The following is a 15,618-nucleotide window of genomic DNA, read 5'->3' as shown; positions in this document are numbered from 1 at the left end:
TAGCAGAATTTATATATTTTATATTTAAATATTTTATATTTTATAAATATGACTCACTACCGCTACCTTCGAACGGTGCCCTGAACACGAGTTACTTCTATCGCTACCTTCTTACGGTGCCCTGAACACGAGTCACTTCAATCGAGTGCGAGGCAAGTGCGAGTCGGCGCCCCTTAAAGTCCGGCGCCACTGGGCGGTCGCCCAACCGCGCTATGCCCTAAAGCCGGTACTGCGCAAAATTATTTCGAACTTACAGTAAGACCGCGTTCGCGTGTTATAATAAAAAAAACTTCAATTCCTAGCGCAACGAGTACAAGTGCGTATACACACAATTATCAATATAACTCGCGTTACGGAATTTTCTCGCAATAAATTTCGATACAGGGACATACACAATTAAATTCCGCATGTAAGAAAATTATTTCAAACTTACAGTAAGCCCGCGTTGGCGTGTTATAATAAAAAAACTACAATTCCTAGCGCAACGAGTACAAGTGTGTTTACACACAACTATCAATATAACTCGCGTTACGGAATTTTCTCGCAATAAATTTTGATACAGGGAGATACAGAATTAAATTCAGTATCTATGAAAATTATTCCGACCTTACAGTAAGATCGTTTTCGCGTGTTATAATAAAAAAACCACAATTCCTAGCGCAATGAGTACAAGTGTGTATACACACAACTATCAATATAACTCGCGTTACGGAATTTTCTCGCAATAAATTTCGATACAGGGAGATATAGAATTAAATTCCGCATCTAAAAAAATTATTCCAAACTTACAGTAAGACCGCGTTCGCGTGTTATTATAAAAAACTACAATTCCTAGCGCAACGAGTACAAGTGTGTATACACACAACTATCAATATAACTCGCGTTACGGAATTTTCTCGCAATATATTTCGATACAGGGAGATACACAATTAAATTCCACATGTAACAAAATTAATCCGAACTTACAGTAAGACCGCGTTCGCGTGTTGTAATAAAAAAAACTACAATTCCTAGCGCAACGAGTACAAGTGCGTATACACACAACTATCAATATAACTCGCGTTACTGTTAATGTTAAATAATTTCAATGTATCAGTGCAACACTCGTCGGTGTAAACTCGCTCAAGATAACAGTTGTTTACGTTCGCGAAGGTATTGAAAAATAAACACGGACTAACAAGGTCTAACTTTGGCGGCCATTTTAAGGCAGTTAACGGGATTTCGCGTGGGTTCAGGGGTGTATTTTAAAAATGCACTCTTGTCCTATCATAAAATAAAGGAAAAACAAAAAATATGACAAAGGGTTCCCGAGATAGGCAAGTTTTGTCGTTTCCTTCGTTTTCTATATTACCCGCAATTAAAATAGACAAGGTACCTTTAATTCGCGGGCTATTGCAACACGATGGTCATAAAACATTTGACCGAATAATATAACTTAATATAAATTTACCAATGCAGTGCTCATTGTTAGGGCACAGCAAGTACTGCAATTAAAAGAAAACACAAGGTAAAATAAAAACATCGCATAAATAATATTATATTCAAACATCGGAGATAACAAAACATTCTGTGCTGAGAAGCGCAAGTCAGATATAAGTTACTCAAGTACGAAGGGTTCTCCTAATGACGGGAATAGGGCTTCACGCGATACCGAGACTTTTCCCGTATCGTCTCGTTCTCGTCTCGGAAAAGCGAGACGATACCGAGACGAGACGTGTTTTATCAATTTCTCGGCGATAGCGAGACCACAGTCCGAGTCTCGTTTTTGGTCTCGTGAAATTTTTTTTATGAAGTTGATATTAGTAAAATGAGAAAAGGGCCAATATATGAAATCCAATATATGACCATCTGTGAAATATTTCTTTTGTATATTCAAAAGAACAAGTCAGTAACCGAATATCATGACCTTTTTGACTTTTTGAAAGTTTTATGAAAATTTTGTCTTTGTTTATACATCCGGGGACATATTTTTGTGTTTTTCTGTACTTCTTGAAGCAAATATATGAACAGCAAAAGTATTGTATTCACTGGGCAAGGGTATATAATAGATCTTGTCAAATAAAATTTATGCTATAGTCCGGGACGAAAAAGTGTTCATGATGACAATATTTTGTAGACAACTTAATAATATTAATAATATTGTGATATTGTGATATGTATGTATTTTTGGAGTAATTAAATGACTAAACTTTTGAACTGCAAAGATCTTCAATGTTTTCTTTACACTTAAAACCATTAAATGTGAAAAAAAAAATTATAAGAACAAAGGCTTCACGGGTATCGCGAGACTTTTCTCGTATCGTCTCGGTCTCGTATCGCTTTTACGAGATGATACCGAGACCGAGACGATACCTACTGTTGATAGTCTCGTCCACCCTCGTCTCGTGTGAAGCCCTAGACGGGAAACAAAATGGCAACAATATGCATTTCGAATGTACACAGCAAACCAGCGGCGTAGCGTACCTTGTCGGGGCCCCGTATAAAAATTTTTGGAGGCCCTTATATGGAGGTAAAGGTTTTTCCTTACACACATTAGGGGCCCCCGTGGCCCGGGGCCCCGTATAATTGATACGGCAAATACGGCGGTAGCTACGCCCCTGCAGCAAACGCACACATATTTACACAAAATTATGAATATTAAACACGCAATTAATCATTAACAAAATACTGCAGATGTTTAACGAAAACATGCATCATTGTGCCATCTGAGGTTACTTCTAAGTACCTCAAGAAAATACAAAGTGTATCAAAAAGTGTGGTGTGCATATGAGGCAGTGAGTGATTGGCTATGTGTGAGTGGTGAATGGTCACGCATTTAAACGGCAGTGACCGTGTGTCACACGTGCACGTTCTTGCGCATGCACCACCCTGTCCAAACGAATAGCAATTTTTACAAATAACTCAAAACTTCAAATGTTGATGTCGTTAGAAAGTATTAATTCAAAATAAATTAAATAAATTTTGTAATTTTAATGCAAATAATATTCATCAATTCAACATTAAATAAACATTACACGCTGCATAAATAGTCGATAAGAGTATATAATCGTCATAAAATCACATATTTCCTTTAAAATTGCATCAAATCTCTTTATAAACTACAAAAAAAGCATAAAAACATTCAAATTTTACTTCTCTAGTAATTTACTTCTCAAATTACATACCTATATCATTACAGTTAAGAAAATCGTCTAAATATTCATTCATTTATTTTATTTTCTGTCGGAGACCACCTCTATCAGGCCAAATCCACCGCTACCTTCATACGGTGCCCAGAATCAGGTCACTTCTACCGCTACCTTCATACGGTACCATGAATCGAGTCACTTCTACCGCTACCTTCATATGGTGCCCTGAAACGAGTCACTTCAACAGCCACCTTCATACGGTGCCCTGAATCTAGTCACTTCTACCGCTACCATCATACGGTACCCTGAATCGAGTCACTTCTACCGCTACCTTCATACGGTGCTCTGAATCAAGTCATTTCTACCGCTACCTTAATACGGTGCCCTGAGTGGAATCACTTCTACCGCTACCATCATACGGTGCTCTGAATGGAGTCACTTCTACCGTTACCACCATACGGTGCCCTGAATCGAGTCACTTCTACCGCTACCTTCATACGTTGCCTTGAAACGACTCACTTCTACCGCTACCTTTATACGGTGCCCTGAATCGAGTCACTTCTACCACTACCTTCATACGGTACCCTGAATCAAGTCACTTCCACCACTACCTTCATGCGGTGCCCTGAATGGAGTCACTTCTACAGTTACCATCATACGGTGCCCTAAACAAATACAACCAGACGGAGAATTTAATTCTGCATCTTTCTACGCCGCGCTGAAGTTACTGACCCGCCTAGACCGCGTGCAAACCCGAAAAATACAGACATTGCATAAAAAGAACAGCAAAATCACCTTTATAAGCAAATTTTCGCAAGTTGTAGGTCGAATTCCTACAACAGACAAATTCAACCCAACGAAGAATTTAATTCTGCATCCTTCTACGCCGGACTGAAGCTATTGAGCCTCCTAGACCGCGTGCAAACCCAAGAAAATACAAAAATTGCACGAAAAGGGGTAAAAAAATATCACTCTTTTATACAAATTTTCGCGAGTTGCAGGTCGAATTACTGCAACAAACGAGCAGAAGCCGACGGAGAATTTAATTCTGCATCTGTCTACGCCGCGCTGAAGTTATTGAGCCGCCTAGACCCCGTGCAAACCCAAAAAAATAACCACATTGCACGAAAATGGTTGAAAATATCACCCTTTAATACAAATTTTCGCAGGTTGTAGGTCTAATTCTTGCAACAAACAAATACAACCCGACGAAGAATTTAATTCTACATCACTAGATACCCCGCTAAAGTTTGTGGACGCCTAGTTCGTGCGAAATGACATAAGGATGTACGTATTACGAACAGGAGTGTATAAAAGAAGCAATTTATAAACAAACACAAACAAATACAAATACACACAACACAACACAAATACACAAACAAATACAGTTAGGCGATAGTGCGAAATCGCATTAAAAAGTTCAAAATAACCGACTAAAATCACTTGGACCAATAAAAACTAAAAACTATAAGCTATCTATCTTCCTTCCACCGACGGCAAAAAAATACCGTAACTATTGACACATACGACTATTGAACCTATATGAACACTTGCGACAGTACGAATTATATGCAAAAATTATGTTTATTATAATAACAACAAATGATAAAAAGATCTTCGACGGAATCCTGAGATACAAAAGTGACAACAACCTCACAAAACAAATCAAGAACGACCTGACAGAATTTGGGATTTGCAAGAGTGACGTCTTGGATCGCGATTTGTTTAGGACGAACATTACGGAATACTGGGAACGCAACGAGTTAAAGTTGGATCCTGATCCTGGATCCTGGAGTCCTGACGATGCCCTCACCGGCGAAACAATTGTAGATTCCTCAATTTAACCAGTGCAACTAGACTAAATAACGCTCTCAGTGAAAATACATTTATAAGTTAAAAATGTCGCACAACATTATCACTACAACCCAAGTATTCTAGATTGGTATGAAGTATGAGGAGATGGCACAAAAAAATTGTTTATACACAAACAAGATAAACAAGAAATATAAATTCATTATACGATTTTTACTTCATATCAATTTCTGAACTTTTACTCCACGAAATTTATATATTTTATTATCGTGTCTTATACAGAATTTCCTAAACTTTCATAAACATTTCGGTGAAATCTAACACGAACTGCCTTTAGCATTTTTTACTTATGAATAATTTTCGATCTCTTTTATTTTCCCAATCAGATAATTCCGCAAAGTTTCATCTTTAAGTACAATTTTTGCGCTTTTGTTAGCGAAGGAAAGACTAAACAGTTAATTCATAGATGCAGCAGCAGGGCACGCGACTATTCTGTGTCTTTCCAACTCGCGGTGGAACGCGATATAAAAGAACTACGTAAATTCAAACTAATGTTCGACGCAGAAATAAAACCGAAAAATATAATTGAATTATAAACTTACCAATTGGAAAGGCATCGGACTCCAAGCCACGGCAAATACTGTAAATAAAAAATGAAAACATAAGGTAAAACCCACAGCGGACAAAAAACAATCTATGTTGTTACGTTTAAAATTACTTACATCAGCACAATGTGTCACCCTAATGATAAATAAATCAACATGTTAATATGTAACCGATTCACACTTTGAGCGCGATCAAAAATTGGCCGGACAATAAACGCACAAGTGGCAAACAACAAACAACATACTATAACCGCAAGTTAAAATTAAATAGTCGATTGATGATCGAATATAATGCAAATTTAGAAATCACAAATCCGAACAATCCGAACAATACGAGACGGTCAAAACACGCCTAGACCAACAAGCGACCGGCACGAAACTGGCTGTAAACCATCGACAGCGCATGCTGTAGCCGAGCAAGCAAGGATTCGACAGTTTACGATAAGAAAGTAAGGGTTGCGCAAAACCCGCGCGTCGATCGCACGCGACCTTGAGCACGAATTGCATATATTCTGCATGCAGCGTGAGGGGATTTCAACGACGACACTCGGGAATCTCATGCGTTGCATTCCACGCGGCGGAAGCGATAAGAAAGTAAATTGTGTTTAAAACAAACACAATTCTTGTGCCGAAAGTCCGCATTTATAAAAGTAAACAATACAATTCTATTTTATGATTTTTAGTTCATGCTAGTGCCATCTCTGAATGATACAGGTAGGAGTCCCGAAATGTAGATTATTAAAAATAATGAAAGATTGCCCGATTTACAGCATGGTATTTACATGACTATATTAGTATATACCTACATTTTTCTTCTGTGTTTCTCTGAACAGGCACTGTATTTTGATAAATTAATTGTATAACTAATATAAATAAATGTTTTAATATTTTCCGTTACTTTTTGTCTCCATTAGTTTGTTTAGTTAGTTACTGAGATAATTGATTTAGTACACATGAAGCAGAATCTTTTAGAAGCGTCTTTTAAATATTAAAAAAAATTAAATTTGTACTATTCTATTAATTACTACAAAATTAGCACATACATATAACCAATCTACGTTCAGTGCTATGTATGTGCGGTGTTATAACCTCACTGGATTTACCCTTCTATTTTTGAAATTGTTTATGAAACTGTTCGATTATTATTACATTAATAAATAATGTTAAGATCTTATAAATGCATTGTTAATTCACCTGCAGCAAGAAATGCCTTATCATACGTGGTAAGAAGTCTTCATAAAGATTTCCGACCATGTACAATTCTTGGAATAGAAACCTCTTGTGATGATACTGGCTGTGCTATTGTTGATCATGAAGGCACTATTCTTGGAGAAGCACTGCAATCCCAAGAACACATACATTTACAGTAGGTTTATAATATATTTATATGTAAGAAAACTAAACAAAGGTTTACAGGCATGGTGGAATTATTCCACCAATTGCTGAAGAACACCACAGGAAAAACATTGCCAGTGTTGTTGAAAGGGCATTGGGAAAATATTCTTTAAATGACATTGATGCAATTGCAGTTACAACACAGCCAGGTAATTCATAAATAAATACATCATTATTTTTAATTATTCATTGTAACTATTTTAAGGATTACCATTATCTTTGCAAATTGGTACAAAATATGCAAAACATATAGCCAGAAAGCACCAAAAACCACTGATTCCAATACATCACATGGAAGCACATGCATTAACAATCCGAATGAGAAAAGAAATTCAATTTCCTTTCCTGGTATTGCTTATCAGTGGTGGACATTGCCTGTTAGCTGTGGCAAAGTCAGTTAGAGAGTTTTTCTTATTAGGACAAAGTATAGATGATGCACCTGGTGAGGCATTTGATAAAGTAAGTGTTAGGAGCAATATACAAATTTTCCTTTTTATGGAAGGAATTATTTTCTTAAGTTGGCAAGACGGATGAAACTTCGCAATCTACCCGAGTTTTCCTCAATGTCTGGCGGTCAAGCAATGGAAGTCAGCGCAAGTAGAGCTACGGATCCTCTGCAACATCGTATGTCCGCTCCAATGCTACAGTATAAAGACTGTAACTTTAGTTTTGCTGGTTTGAAGAATGTCGTTCAACGGAAAATAATGAAAGAAGAGAAAGAATTTGATCTGGCACCGGATGAAGTTATTCCTAATGCGTACAATTTGGCCGCTGCTCTGCAAGTTACAATTACGAGACATTTGTGTCACAGGGTGCAAAGAGCGATGGAATTTTGCAAGTTGCACGGACTTGCAACCAATAATCAACTCGTAAGTTTACAATATTTACAATCTAGATTGCTTTATAATTATTTAATTGAAGGTGGTATCTGGTGGCGTCGCATGCAACAATTTTATTAATAGAGGCTTGCAAATTGTTTGTACTGAACTTGGGTACACGCTTCATCGACCTGAACCAAAATTATGTACGGACAATGGTATAATGATTGCTTGGAACGGTGTTGAAAAGTAAGTTTGATTTTTTTTCTCTTCATTTTAAGAATTCCACGTTGATTTATCTTTTAAATTAGGTGGCAAACAAATTGTGACATCACCACCGACTATGAATCAATCCACATTCGAAAGTCATCTCCCCTAGGTGTGAATTTAATACCACAAGTGCAGGCCGCAAATATAAGTTGTAAGTGGGTGCGTTTAAAAGGAATCGAGGTGCCACAAACGCCAGAAGACATAGAATTAGCCAAAATGGCGGGACGGACTTGATAGATAACAATATATAAGAAACATATTCCAATACATTCTCATATGTACTACATAAAACAATTTACTTACTTTAATTCGAATTAGTGCTATACAAGTTTTCTCGCGCGCTCAACCAGTTCTCCTTCCAACTTACTCTTCAACTTAACATCCTCATCAATTTGCTTCCCTTGGTCGGGTAGTGCATGCACATCAAGAAGTTTCCTTAAGCGATCCTTTACGTATTCAATGCTAGCACCAATTTTTGGTTCATCATCTCTCTGTTTAGCTACAAGCGGCACAATTTCGTCAAACTTTAACGTTCTCTCCGGTCGAAACTCTTCCGGATAGTCCATTATGGCTTCATCGAGATGTCTAATCTTATCAACTACTTGATTATATTTTTCCTGCGCGCCTTCTGAGTCCATTTTATTGATAATAACCATTGATGGCTTGTCTATCAAGTCTTTCTTGTACATTTCTAATTCTTTGTTTAACAGGACAATGGTATCCAAACAGTTTCTATGCTCATGCTGAGGACTTAATTGGAAACCGTTAATATCGACAACTAATAAAAGAAGTTTTGTCCGCTCAACATGCTTCAAGAACCTATGACCCATTCCTTTGTTCATGTGCGCACCTTCTATAAGACCCGGTAAATCCGCCATGGAAATTTGCCTCAGATCTTTATACATTAACTGGCCAACATTAGGTTTTATTGTCGTGAATGGGTAGCTTGCAATCTTTGGTCGTGCATGGGAGACAGCTTTTAATAAGGTGGACTTGCCAGCATTAGGAAAACCCACCAAACCAATGTCTGCTATTAGTTTTAAATCCAGGCGAACGGAACGAGCTTGACCAATTACACCAAGAAATCCATTCTTTGGATGTCCTCCAGGTCCACCTCTGGCAACTATTAACTGCTGACCTGCTTCATTCAGCTCTCCTAAATTTATTATAATAACATTACAAGGCAATAATTCATGACATAAAACACTATCTTACCAAGGTTTTTGCCTTCATCAGTATAAACTGACACCCCCACAGGCACTTGCATTGTGGCATCTGCACCTGGAGGTCCAAGAATAAAGTTGTGACTGCTATTCTTGCCATTTACAGCAACTAGACGTTTAGTTTTGTGTTGTTTCACAACATCATTAAGGCTTAAGTTTTCATCAGCAATCATTACCACATTGCCTCCTTGGCCACCAATTCCACCAAATCTTAAACAAAATAAGATTGTGTTAAGACTTAACATTAGTATACAAGATTAAATTATTATATTACTTTGGAAGGCCATGGCCCCCAGCTCCTGCTTTCACATAAATTCGAATTGAATCAAGAAAACCAGTCTTCTTGTATGCACGCAGCGGTTTTTTAGGCTTTGTGGCGTATAACAGTACACGATTTAACCAAACCATTATGAATCACTCATATTTATCGAATACTAATGCTTTAAATTTATTTTTGTTTGTTTAATTTGTAAGTTGTTGTTTCTCGTAACTAACGAAAAGAAATAAATTTTGAATTGAGGTTGGATATCTTTACACGCAGGTATAGCGTATGGTATGCTCGATCGCAATATACCACAAGCAATGTATCAACTCTGAAAACATACACCTATCGACATCTACCAATTATTTTTGAAAGTATAATATAATTATACTTTACGGAATTTGAACAAAAGATTTAAGTAAAGTTACTGACATAAATAAGTATGTATAAATACCATTTTGAATATAAGTATGAATACAAAATTTGTCAATTCCTTATAGCAACATTGATACCCAGCTATATATTATTAATTTTTGAATTCACAAACACACTGTAACTGTTTCTGGTTTCTTTCCTGGTTGTCTCGCTGTTCAAGTTCAAATTCAGTGAGAAAATGTTCGGGAAGGCGTGTTTGTCCATTTTCCAGCGTTTAACAATATCTAATCCAAGTCAATTACTACGAAAAAATGCCCCCCTTGCTTGGAACAACTCTATACAAAATTACGGTAATAATTTTCCGGAACTATTATTTATAACCTAAGTTGCAAACTAAAATAAAGCTCATATTTATCCTGTTTTATGAATTCAGCCACTAGAAAACGTTTTTACAAACGAACGGGCATCTTACAGAGTAATGGTAAATTTGAAGTAACACTAGATCAACGCAAATTGAAAACACCAAAAGGAAATCCCTTTATAGTGGATAGTGAACCACTTGCATTAGGAGTTGCAGCAGAATGGGATGCCCAGAAACAGAATATTAATCAAGCCTCTATGCATCTGGTAAAGTCCAGTAACAAAATGTTAAAGCCAAATACAATAATTAACTAATATGCTTTCAGAGTACACTATGTAACACTGCTATAGATAATCCAAATAATTTTAATAAGTTAGATTTGGTAAACTATATAACTAATTATATGGACACAGACACTGTTCTATTTCAATCTGGAGTAAGTTAATCACAAATTTAAATTAAATGATTTTAGATTGAAATTACAATGCTCATGAATTTTGCAGGAAGATGATGACCTATATAAATTCCAAGTGAAAGAGTGGGATCCAATAATTCAGTGGTTTTGTGACAAATTCCAAGTGGATATTCAGAAATCCAGGGATATTGGTGGGCCTGTTGTACCGGAAGCAACTAAAGCATCAATTTCGCGGTATTTGATGTCTCATAACTTTGCTGCCATTAATGGTAAAAGAAATTGCTGTGATTTTTTAAATCAGAATAAATTGATGACATGTGTAATTTTTGTTATAGGTTTTGTTTACGGTGTTGATACATTAAAATCGGTAATATTAACACTCGCAGCAGTGGAGCGCTTTATTCCAACTGAGAAAGCAGTTTTGCTCTCGCGACTTGAAGAAGAATTTCAGGTATGTATATCACCTACCTTTTAAGATGTAAACAAAATAATGTATAAAATAAATTTTCTAGTTGGGTCATTGGGGACGAGTTGAATGGGCGCATGATTTAAACCAGCAGGACTTGCAAACACGTCTATCGGCAACCATCCTCTTCATCTACTTCAACACAACATCTACAAGCGTGCGGACAAAACACCCCCAGGCGTAATTTATTATCAGTTTTATTATTAAAATCAATATATTCAGAGATCTAATTGCTTACTTGAATCCTGAACTTTCTTGACTTTATTCGCGTTACTTTTCACGAGTGCTTGATAGTACTGCATGTACTGGCGCTGGCTTTTTGTAAGCATATAAAGACTATCCATCTTCACACCTTGTCGCTCCAATTCTCGGATGCGCTTCTTCGTTGTTTGTACGCTGTGCAGTAGGATCTTCGGCACCCGGCGAATATGATACGGCTTGAATCCCTCTGCATACAGAAAGTCAATTATCTCTTTCATTTTTTTCATGCTCTTGCTTTCAAGAGCAGGCAACTTCAATGTCAGCGCCTTTGCTTCCTCGGAGGTGCACTGTAGTTGATTTGACAGATACTCCACCTGCGTATTATCGCCTAGCACTAGTTTATTGTCACTACGACGCTGTATATATCTATAAATATACACACAAAATATATTTTGTTTTATTATCAAATGTTACTAAAAGTCTACCTTTCTAAAATATCTGGTGTACATCGTACCATCCATGTTTTAATTGGATCGAGATTGTTTTTCTTCGCAATAGACATTCGTTCGCTGATTAATTTTGGGGAATATTGAAGCACCCACCAATCTTTGATAATATCAGCATTGCTGACTTGGTTTGCTACAAACAAATGGAAAATACGTTTTTAAAACTAGTGCTTAACATCTAAATATATGATGATTAATACCTTTTAACAAATTAATGTTTTCTTCAGTCTTGGCCAACGACATTTTACACAAAAACGGACGTTTTACAAATGCAACCATTATTTCATCAATAGTAGCCTGAAAATATTTCATTGAGAAACAAACTGGATATGGATAATTAACAAGTTAATTACCTCTAACTTCCTAATTAAGACATCAACTTTAGGCAGAAAATTCTGCTTCATCAACAAATGCCTAAGTTGAAAATGATCAAGAGCAGCCAAATAAACTACATCATCAAGTTCAAATGGTAGATCTTTAATGAGATTGAGATTTTCTTGTAATAAGGCTGGGGGTTGAGCAGCAAGAATATCAGGATGTTTGATAATTGTTGCATTTTTGATGCCATGTGTTTGTAAAATTTTGTGATTTCTTGTTAATATGTGGGCAGTGACTTGATATAGTTTTCTCTGCTGTGTTATCAAGTCAACTGCAGTAAATTTACGAATATCTACAACAATACTAAATGTAAATTAAATTTAAAATGTGATTACTTTATAATAACTTGCTTAATAAATTTTCTAAAGTTTCCACCACAGTAGCTTTGTTCTCTTGGAAATTATGAATATCTTCTTTTGTTGTTGGTTTCCTTGGGAAGAGTTTTATTTGTACTTTACCACTATAATGATTCGTTAAGGAAACTCCAGAGATTCTGGTGATTTCCAGCAGTTTTGAGCAACTTTGAATGAATTTTAACGCCATTCCAGCCTGAAAACAAACTGTATCCACTTCTTGTCAATATTTATTTATATATTCTTAACCTAACTAAATGGATTTTGAATTGTTTCATTATACTCACATTTATAGGCTGATAGGATTGTGCCAAGTAAATAAACTACTTGTAATGATTTATGTACCTCTCTGTTAATACCCAGTCATTTAAAATTTTTATCAGGTGTCATGATAAGCACATCAGTTCACTTTGCTATCCCATTGGCTCCACTCATCCCATCACCCTTAGAAGGTAAATGCTTTTAGTCTGTAGTTAGCGCTGGGTTTTCCCTACTTTCCGACGGTATCAACAGCTCCAAATGCGGCAAATGTATCCAAATAAACATTTCTTGCTGCAAACCTTCTGTATGATCGTCGCTCTCTTTGGGTTGTGTGAATATTTGATCTATTATCTGGTGCAGAAGAATGTGAGTATCAAACCCCTGAATAAATAATACTTTAGTCATAAGTTATTATAATAGATAACGTTTTTTAGTGCACATACGCGGATTTAAAGGAAGAGAATGTTGATTCAGATATTCCCTTATATGAGGAGAAACCAGTTCGAGTTATGGTCTTGGCAGACACCCACCTCTTGGGGTCAAGACATGGACATTGGTTTGATAAATTACGTCGGGAATGGCAGATGTACCGAGCTTTTCAAACCGCCATGACTTTACACAGTCCAGATCTGGTATTTGTTTTGGGTGACATCACTGATGAAGGATTATTTTGCAGCAAGGATAAGTTTGAGTACTATGTCAAGAGGTTTTATAGTCTATTTTCTGTTCCAAGTGGGACCAACATGCATGTGATTGTAGGTAATCATGATATTGGCTTTCATTATGGGTGAGTTACTTTTTACTATAAATACCTACAACTCTAGCTTATTTAAAATTTTTATAGTATAAGCCCATATTTGAATGAGCGATTCGTGAGTGCTTTTAATTCTCCGCCTGTGTCGATGTTTTCACTTCGCGGCAATCACTTTGTGTTGCTTAACAGCATGGCGCTGGAAGGCGATGGCTGTTTTCTATGCAGGCCTGCTGAACAACAAATAACAAAAATCGAACAAATTTTGAAATGCAGTAAAGGTATTAACTATGGGAAATGTGATAAGATTGCCAAATTGAACAAGTTTAGTCGGCCTATATTATTACAAGTAAATATATAAACATATTTAGTGTTTTCAGGTGTTATTCATCATTATGTTTTTAGCATTTTCCATTGTACCGGCAATCCGATATGGACTGCAACGAACCGGACTCTGCACACATGCCTGTAAAGAAAGAGAGATTTCGCGAGCGTTGGGAATGTCTAAGTCAGGAATCAACATTTCAACTCTTGAATCAACTGCATCCTCGACTAGCGCTTTCCGGACACACACATCATGGTTGTGTGCTGCCACTTGCTAATGGCGAGGGTTTAGAGATCACCGTTCCCAGTTTTAGTTGGAGAAATAAGAATAATCCAACTTATTCCTTAGTAAGAAAACATTTACATTTGTGATGTACATTTATTTCTCATTGTGTTCTTTATTGTTTCAGTTTCTCTTCACGCCGAACAACTACTCATGGAGCCGATGCCACATGCCGGAGGAATCGACTGTGATACGTATATACATGATCGGCGCCTTTTTGATTTTAGCTTGGTGCATTTATAATGCGTTCGTGCGTACTCGCCGACACAAGTACAAATTGCACTGACGATGGTCAAATTGTCGATAATCTTCTCCAAAGATGAACACATTCCGCTTTATGAGTTGAGTTGTTGAAAACTCACAATGCTTTCAAATTTCGCAGTGGAACAAACTCTAATTGCAAAGCTGATGATATTCTCAAAACTTTAAGCACATATAACTTGCTATAAATAAACCAAAACAAAAGTTATTTACATACATTCTTACGTGTTTATGTAACGCGTGCATGTAAACGTGACTCGATGTGAACGTAAATGTAAGTCGATGTGATTAACGTAATTTGATATCAAAATACAGCAGCAATACACGCATTGATTTTTGTTTCTTGGTTTGTATATCGAACGCGCAAAGCTGTTGCGTGTCACAAAGTTGCGAGGAGTTATCGGATTACCGACAGTCCGATGTTATTTATCGTTGGAAAATAAACGCTCTTCGCTCGGCAATGTCCCGATCAAAAATTGCGAGAGCATTTTTATTGCGGTTTTAGAGTGTCCGGAGCTGAGAAAAGCAAATGTTGCATCACAACCCGCATGTTCCAATAAAATTTCCATTCCAGCTGGATGCTACAAACATTTAAATTAAATTAAAATTAAATTGCACTTCTTTTCATGTAAATTTATCTTACTTGAGTAAGAAAAGTCGTGATATCATAAACGCGGTCGTATATTACAATCCAACAATCGTCCCAATGGCAGTGAGCGGCAACTTCGGCAAGACTAACAACTTTTTGTTCGATATTTTGCTCTTTTGTGTGCGGTCTTTCGAATTTTCGAGCAAATTTTGACTCAATTCTACGATCGACCATCGTGTTGATAACCAGCACAAACTTGGAATGAAGCGAATGAACGCAGGACGATTACCCAGCTAGCTCCCCGGAAAGTGCGGAACAAATCCAGTTAACGCACAGGTGTCACAGGTAAGCTTATTAAAGTCGGCTTCGCGATACAGCAAAGAAAGCACGACTGTGAACTAATGTGCATGTCGAGCTAAATTTATTAGCGAGTGCAATGCACTAGCAAATAATTGTAATGTTGCGCGTCATCGAGTATGCATGTAAATGACACTATCTCCCAAACATTTAAAAAATGTAAACGAAAGTATATTATCTACATCATATGTGCATAGTTATTCCAAGCCAAGTTTTATAACTAT

General features: G+C 36.7%; 5 protein-coding genes across 11 annotated transcripts; 3 read left to right on the top strand and 2 right to left on the bottom strand.

Moving 5' to 3' along the window:
* Positions 1 to 6,196: 6,196 nt before the first annotated feature.
* On the bottom strand, positions 6,197 to 9,828 carry LOC135795993 (GTP-binding protein 10 homolog). 2 transcript variants are annotated; one of them, XM_065307843.1, is made up of 4 exons: positions 9,526 to 9,828; positions 9,244 to 9,461; positions 8,332 to 9,184; positions 6,197 to 6,882 (listed from the first exon to the last, which is right to left on the bottom strand). In XM_065307843.1, exons 1-3 carry the CDS (start codon positions 9,657 to 9,659, stop codon positions 8,349 to 8,351), a joined length of 1,188 nt encoding a protein of 395 aa, XP_065163915.1. In that variant the 5' UTR covers positions 9,660 to 9,828; the 3' UTR covers positions 6,197 to 6,882; positions 8,332 to 8,348. The 2 variants fall into 2 exon arrangements, with proteins under 2 accessions (XP_065163915.1, XP_065163914.1); XM_065307842.1 differs by lacking the exon at positions 6,197 to 6,882 and having other exon boundaries at positions 8,259 to 9,184.
* Tcs4 (Threonyl-carbamoyl synthesis 4) lies at positions 6,706 to 8,322 on the top strand. Its single transcript, XM_065307841.1, has 6 exons — positions 6,706 to 6,911; positions 6,962 to 7,089; positions 7,146 to 7,399; positions 7,459 to 7,809; positions 7,862 to 8,007; positions 8,070 to 8,322. Exons 1-6 carry the CDS (start codon positions 6,706 to 6,708, stop codon positions 8,260 to 8,262), a joined length of 1,278 nt encoding a protein of 425 aa, XP_065163913.1. The 3' UTR covers positions 8,263 to 8,322.
* A 23-nt stretch (positions 9,829 to 9,851) lies between the features above and the next one.
* l(2)k14505 (ATP synthase mitochondrial F1 complex assembly factor 2 homolog l(2)k14505) lies at positions 9,852 to 11,355 on the top strand. Of its 5 annotated transcripts, none has more exons than XM_065307854.1 (6): positions 9,852 to 9,953; positions 10,109 to 10,238; positions 10,363 to 10,515; positions 10,575 to 10,685; positions 10,753 to 11,115; positions 11,177 to 11,355. In XM_065307854.1, exons 2-6 carry the CDS (start codon positions 10,200 to 10,202, stop codon positions 11,312 to 11,314), a joined length of 804 nt encoding a protein of 267 aa, XP_065163926.1. In that variant the 5' UTR covers positions 9,852 to 9,953; positions 10,109 to 10,199; the 3' UTR covers positions 11,315 to 11,355. The 5 variants fall into 5 exon arrangements, with proteins under 5 accessions (XP_065163926.1, XP_065163923.1, XP_065163924.1 ...); XM_065307851.1 differs by having other exon boundaries at positions 9,855 to 9,953; positions 10,322 to 10,515; XM_065307852.1 differs by lacking the exon at positions 9,852 to 9,953 and having other exon boundaries at positions 10,060 to 10,238; positions 10,322 to 10,515; positions 10,753 to 10,933; positions 11,000 to 11,115.
* Positions 10,599 to 12,998, bottom strand: mTTF (mitochondrial transcription termination factor). 2 transcript variants are annotated; one of them, XM_065307844.1, is made up of 7 exons: positions 12,856 to 12,998; positions 12,566 to 12,784; positions 12,191 to 12,507; positions 12,038 to 12,134; positions 11,817 to 11,970; positions 11,369 to 11,757; positions 10,599 to 11,279 (listed from the first exon to the last, which is right to left on the bottom strand). In XM_065307844.1, the coding sequence occupies exons 2-7, from the start codon at positions 12,756 to 12,758 to the stop codon at positions 11,263 to 11,265; spliced, it is 1,167 nt and encodes a 388-aa protein (XP_065163916.1). In that variant the 5' UTR covers positions 12,759 to 12,784; positions 12,856 to 12,998; the 3' UTR covers positions 10,599 to 11,262. The 2 variants fall into 2 exon arrangements, with proteins under 2 accessions (XP_065163916.1, XP_065163917.1); XM_065307845.1 differs by having other exon boundaries at positions 12,566 to 12,775; positions 12,856 to 12,996.
* Positions 12,999 to 13,059: 61 nt separating this feature from the next.
* Positions 13,060 to 14,777, top strand: PGAP5 (Per1-like protein PGAP5). The gene is made up of 5 exons (XM_065307846.1): positions 13,060 to 13,195; positions 13,264 to 13,616; positions 13,674 to 13,929; positions 13,986 to 14,252; positions 14,315 to 14,777. Exons 1-5 carry the CDS (start codon positions 13,088 to 13,090, stop codon positions 14,471 to 14,473), a joined length of 1,143 nt encoding a protein of 380 aa, XP_065163918.1. The 5' UTR covers positions 13,060 to 13,087; the 3' UTR covers positions 14,474 to 14,777.
* Positions 14,778 to 15,618: the final 841 nt, after the last annotated feature.

This window comes from Atheta coriaria, unplaced genomic scaffold (assembly GCF_025399875.1).
Source record: "Atheta coriaria isolate IRGN ID8LTWV9N9 unplaced genomic scaffold, Caltech_Dcor_3.1 hic_scaffold_7_pilon, whole genome shotgun sequence".
In the NCBI taxonomy this organism is placed as follows: Eukaryota; Metazoa; Arthropoda; class Insecta; order Coleoptera; family Staphylinidae; genus Dalotia; species Dalotia coriaria.
This window is presented reverse-complemented; position numbering and strand designations above follow the sequence as displayed.

What these genes read in the sequence shown, in the direction of transcription:
- Tcs4 (XM_065307841.1), top strand. Translation starts at nt 6,706, where the DNA reads ATGTTAAGATCTTATAAATGCATTGTTAATTCACCTGCAGCAAGAAAT. An exon ending in CAAGAACACATACATTTACA is followed by an intron (nt 6,912 to 6,961) that starts GTAGGTTTATAA and finishes AAAGGTTTACAG; the next exon opens with GCATGGTGGAATTATTCCAC. An exon ending in TGCAGTTACAACACAGCCAG is followed by an intron (nt 7,090 to 7,145) that starts GTAATTCATAAA and finishes AACTATTTTAAG; the next exon opens with GATTACCATTATCTTTGCAA.
- LOC135795993 (XM_065307843.1), bottom strand. Translation starts at nt 9,659, where the DNA reads ATGGTTTGGTTAAATCGTGTACTGTTATACGCCACAAAGCCTAAAAAA. An exon ending in GGGGGCCATGGCCTTCCAAA is followed by an intron (nt 9,462 to 9,525) that starts GTAATATAATAA and finishes ATTTTGTTTAAG; the next exon opens with ATTTGGTGGAATTGGTGGCC. An exon ending in TGATGAAGGCAAAAACCTTG is followed by an intron (nt 9,185 to 9,243) that starts GTAAGATAGTGT and finishes TAATAAATTTAG; the next exon opens with GAGAGCTGAATGAAGCAGGT.
- mTTF (XM_065307844.1), bottom strand. Translation starts at nt 12,758, where the DNA reads ATGGCGTTAAAATTCATTCAAAGTTGCTCAAAACTGCTGGAAATCACC. An exon ending in AACTTTAGAAAATTTATTAA is followed by an intron (nt 12,508 to 12,565) that starts GCAAGTTATTAT and finishes GTATTGTTGTAG; the next exon opens with ATATTCGTAAATTTACTGCA. An exon ending in ACACCAGATATTTTAGAAAG is followed by an intron (nt 11,758 to 11,816) that starts GTAGACTTTTAG and finishes GTATATTTATAG; the next exon opens with ATATATACAGCGTCGTAGTG.
- PGAP5 (XM_065307846.1), top strand. Translation starts at nt 13,088, where the DNA reads ATGCGGCAAATGTATCCAAATAAACATTTCTTGCTGCAAACCTTCTGT. An exon ending in ATTATCTGGTGCAGAAGAAT is followed by an intron (nt 13,196 to 13,263) that starts GTGAGTATCAAA and finishes AACGTTTTTTAG; the next exon opens with TGCACATACGCGGATTTAAA. An exon ending in ATAATCCAACTTATTCCTTA is followed by an intron (nt 14,253 to 14,314) that starts GTAAGAAAACAT and finishes TTATTGTTTCAG; the next exon opens with TTTCTCTTCACGCCGAACAA.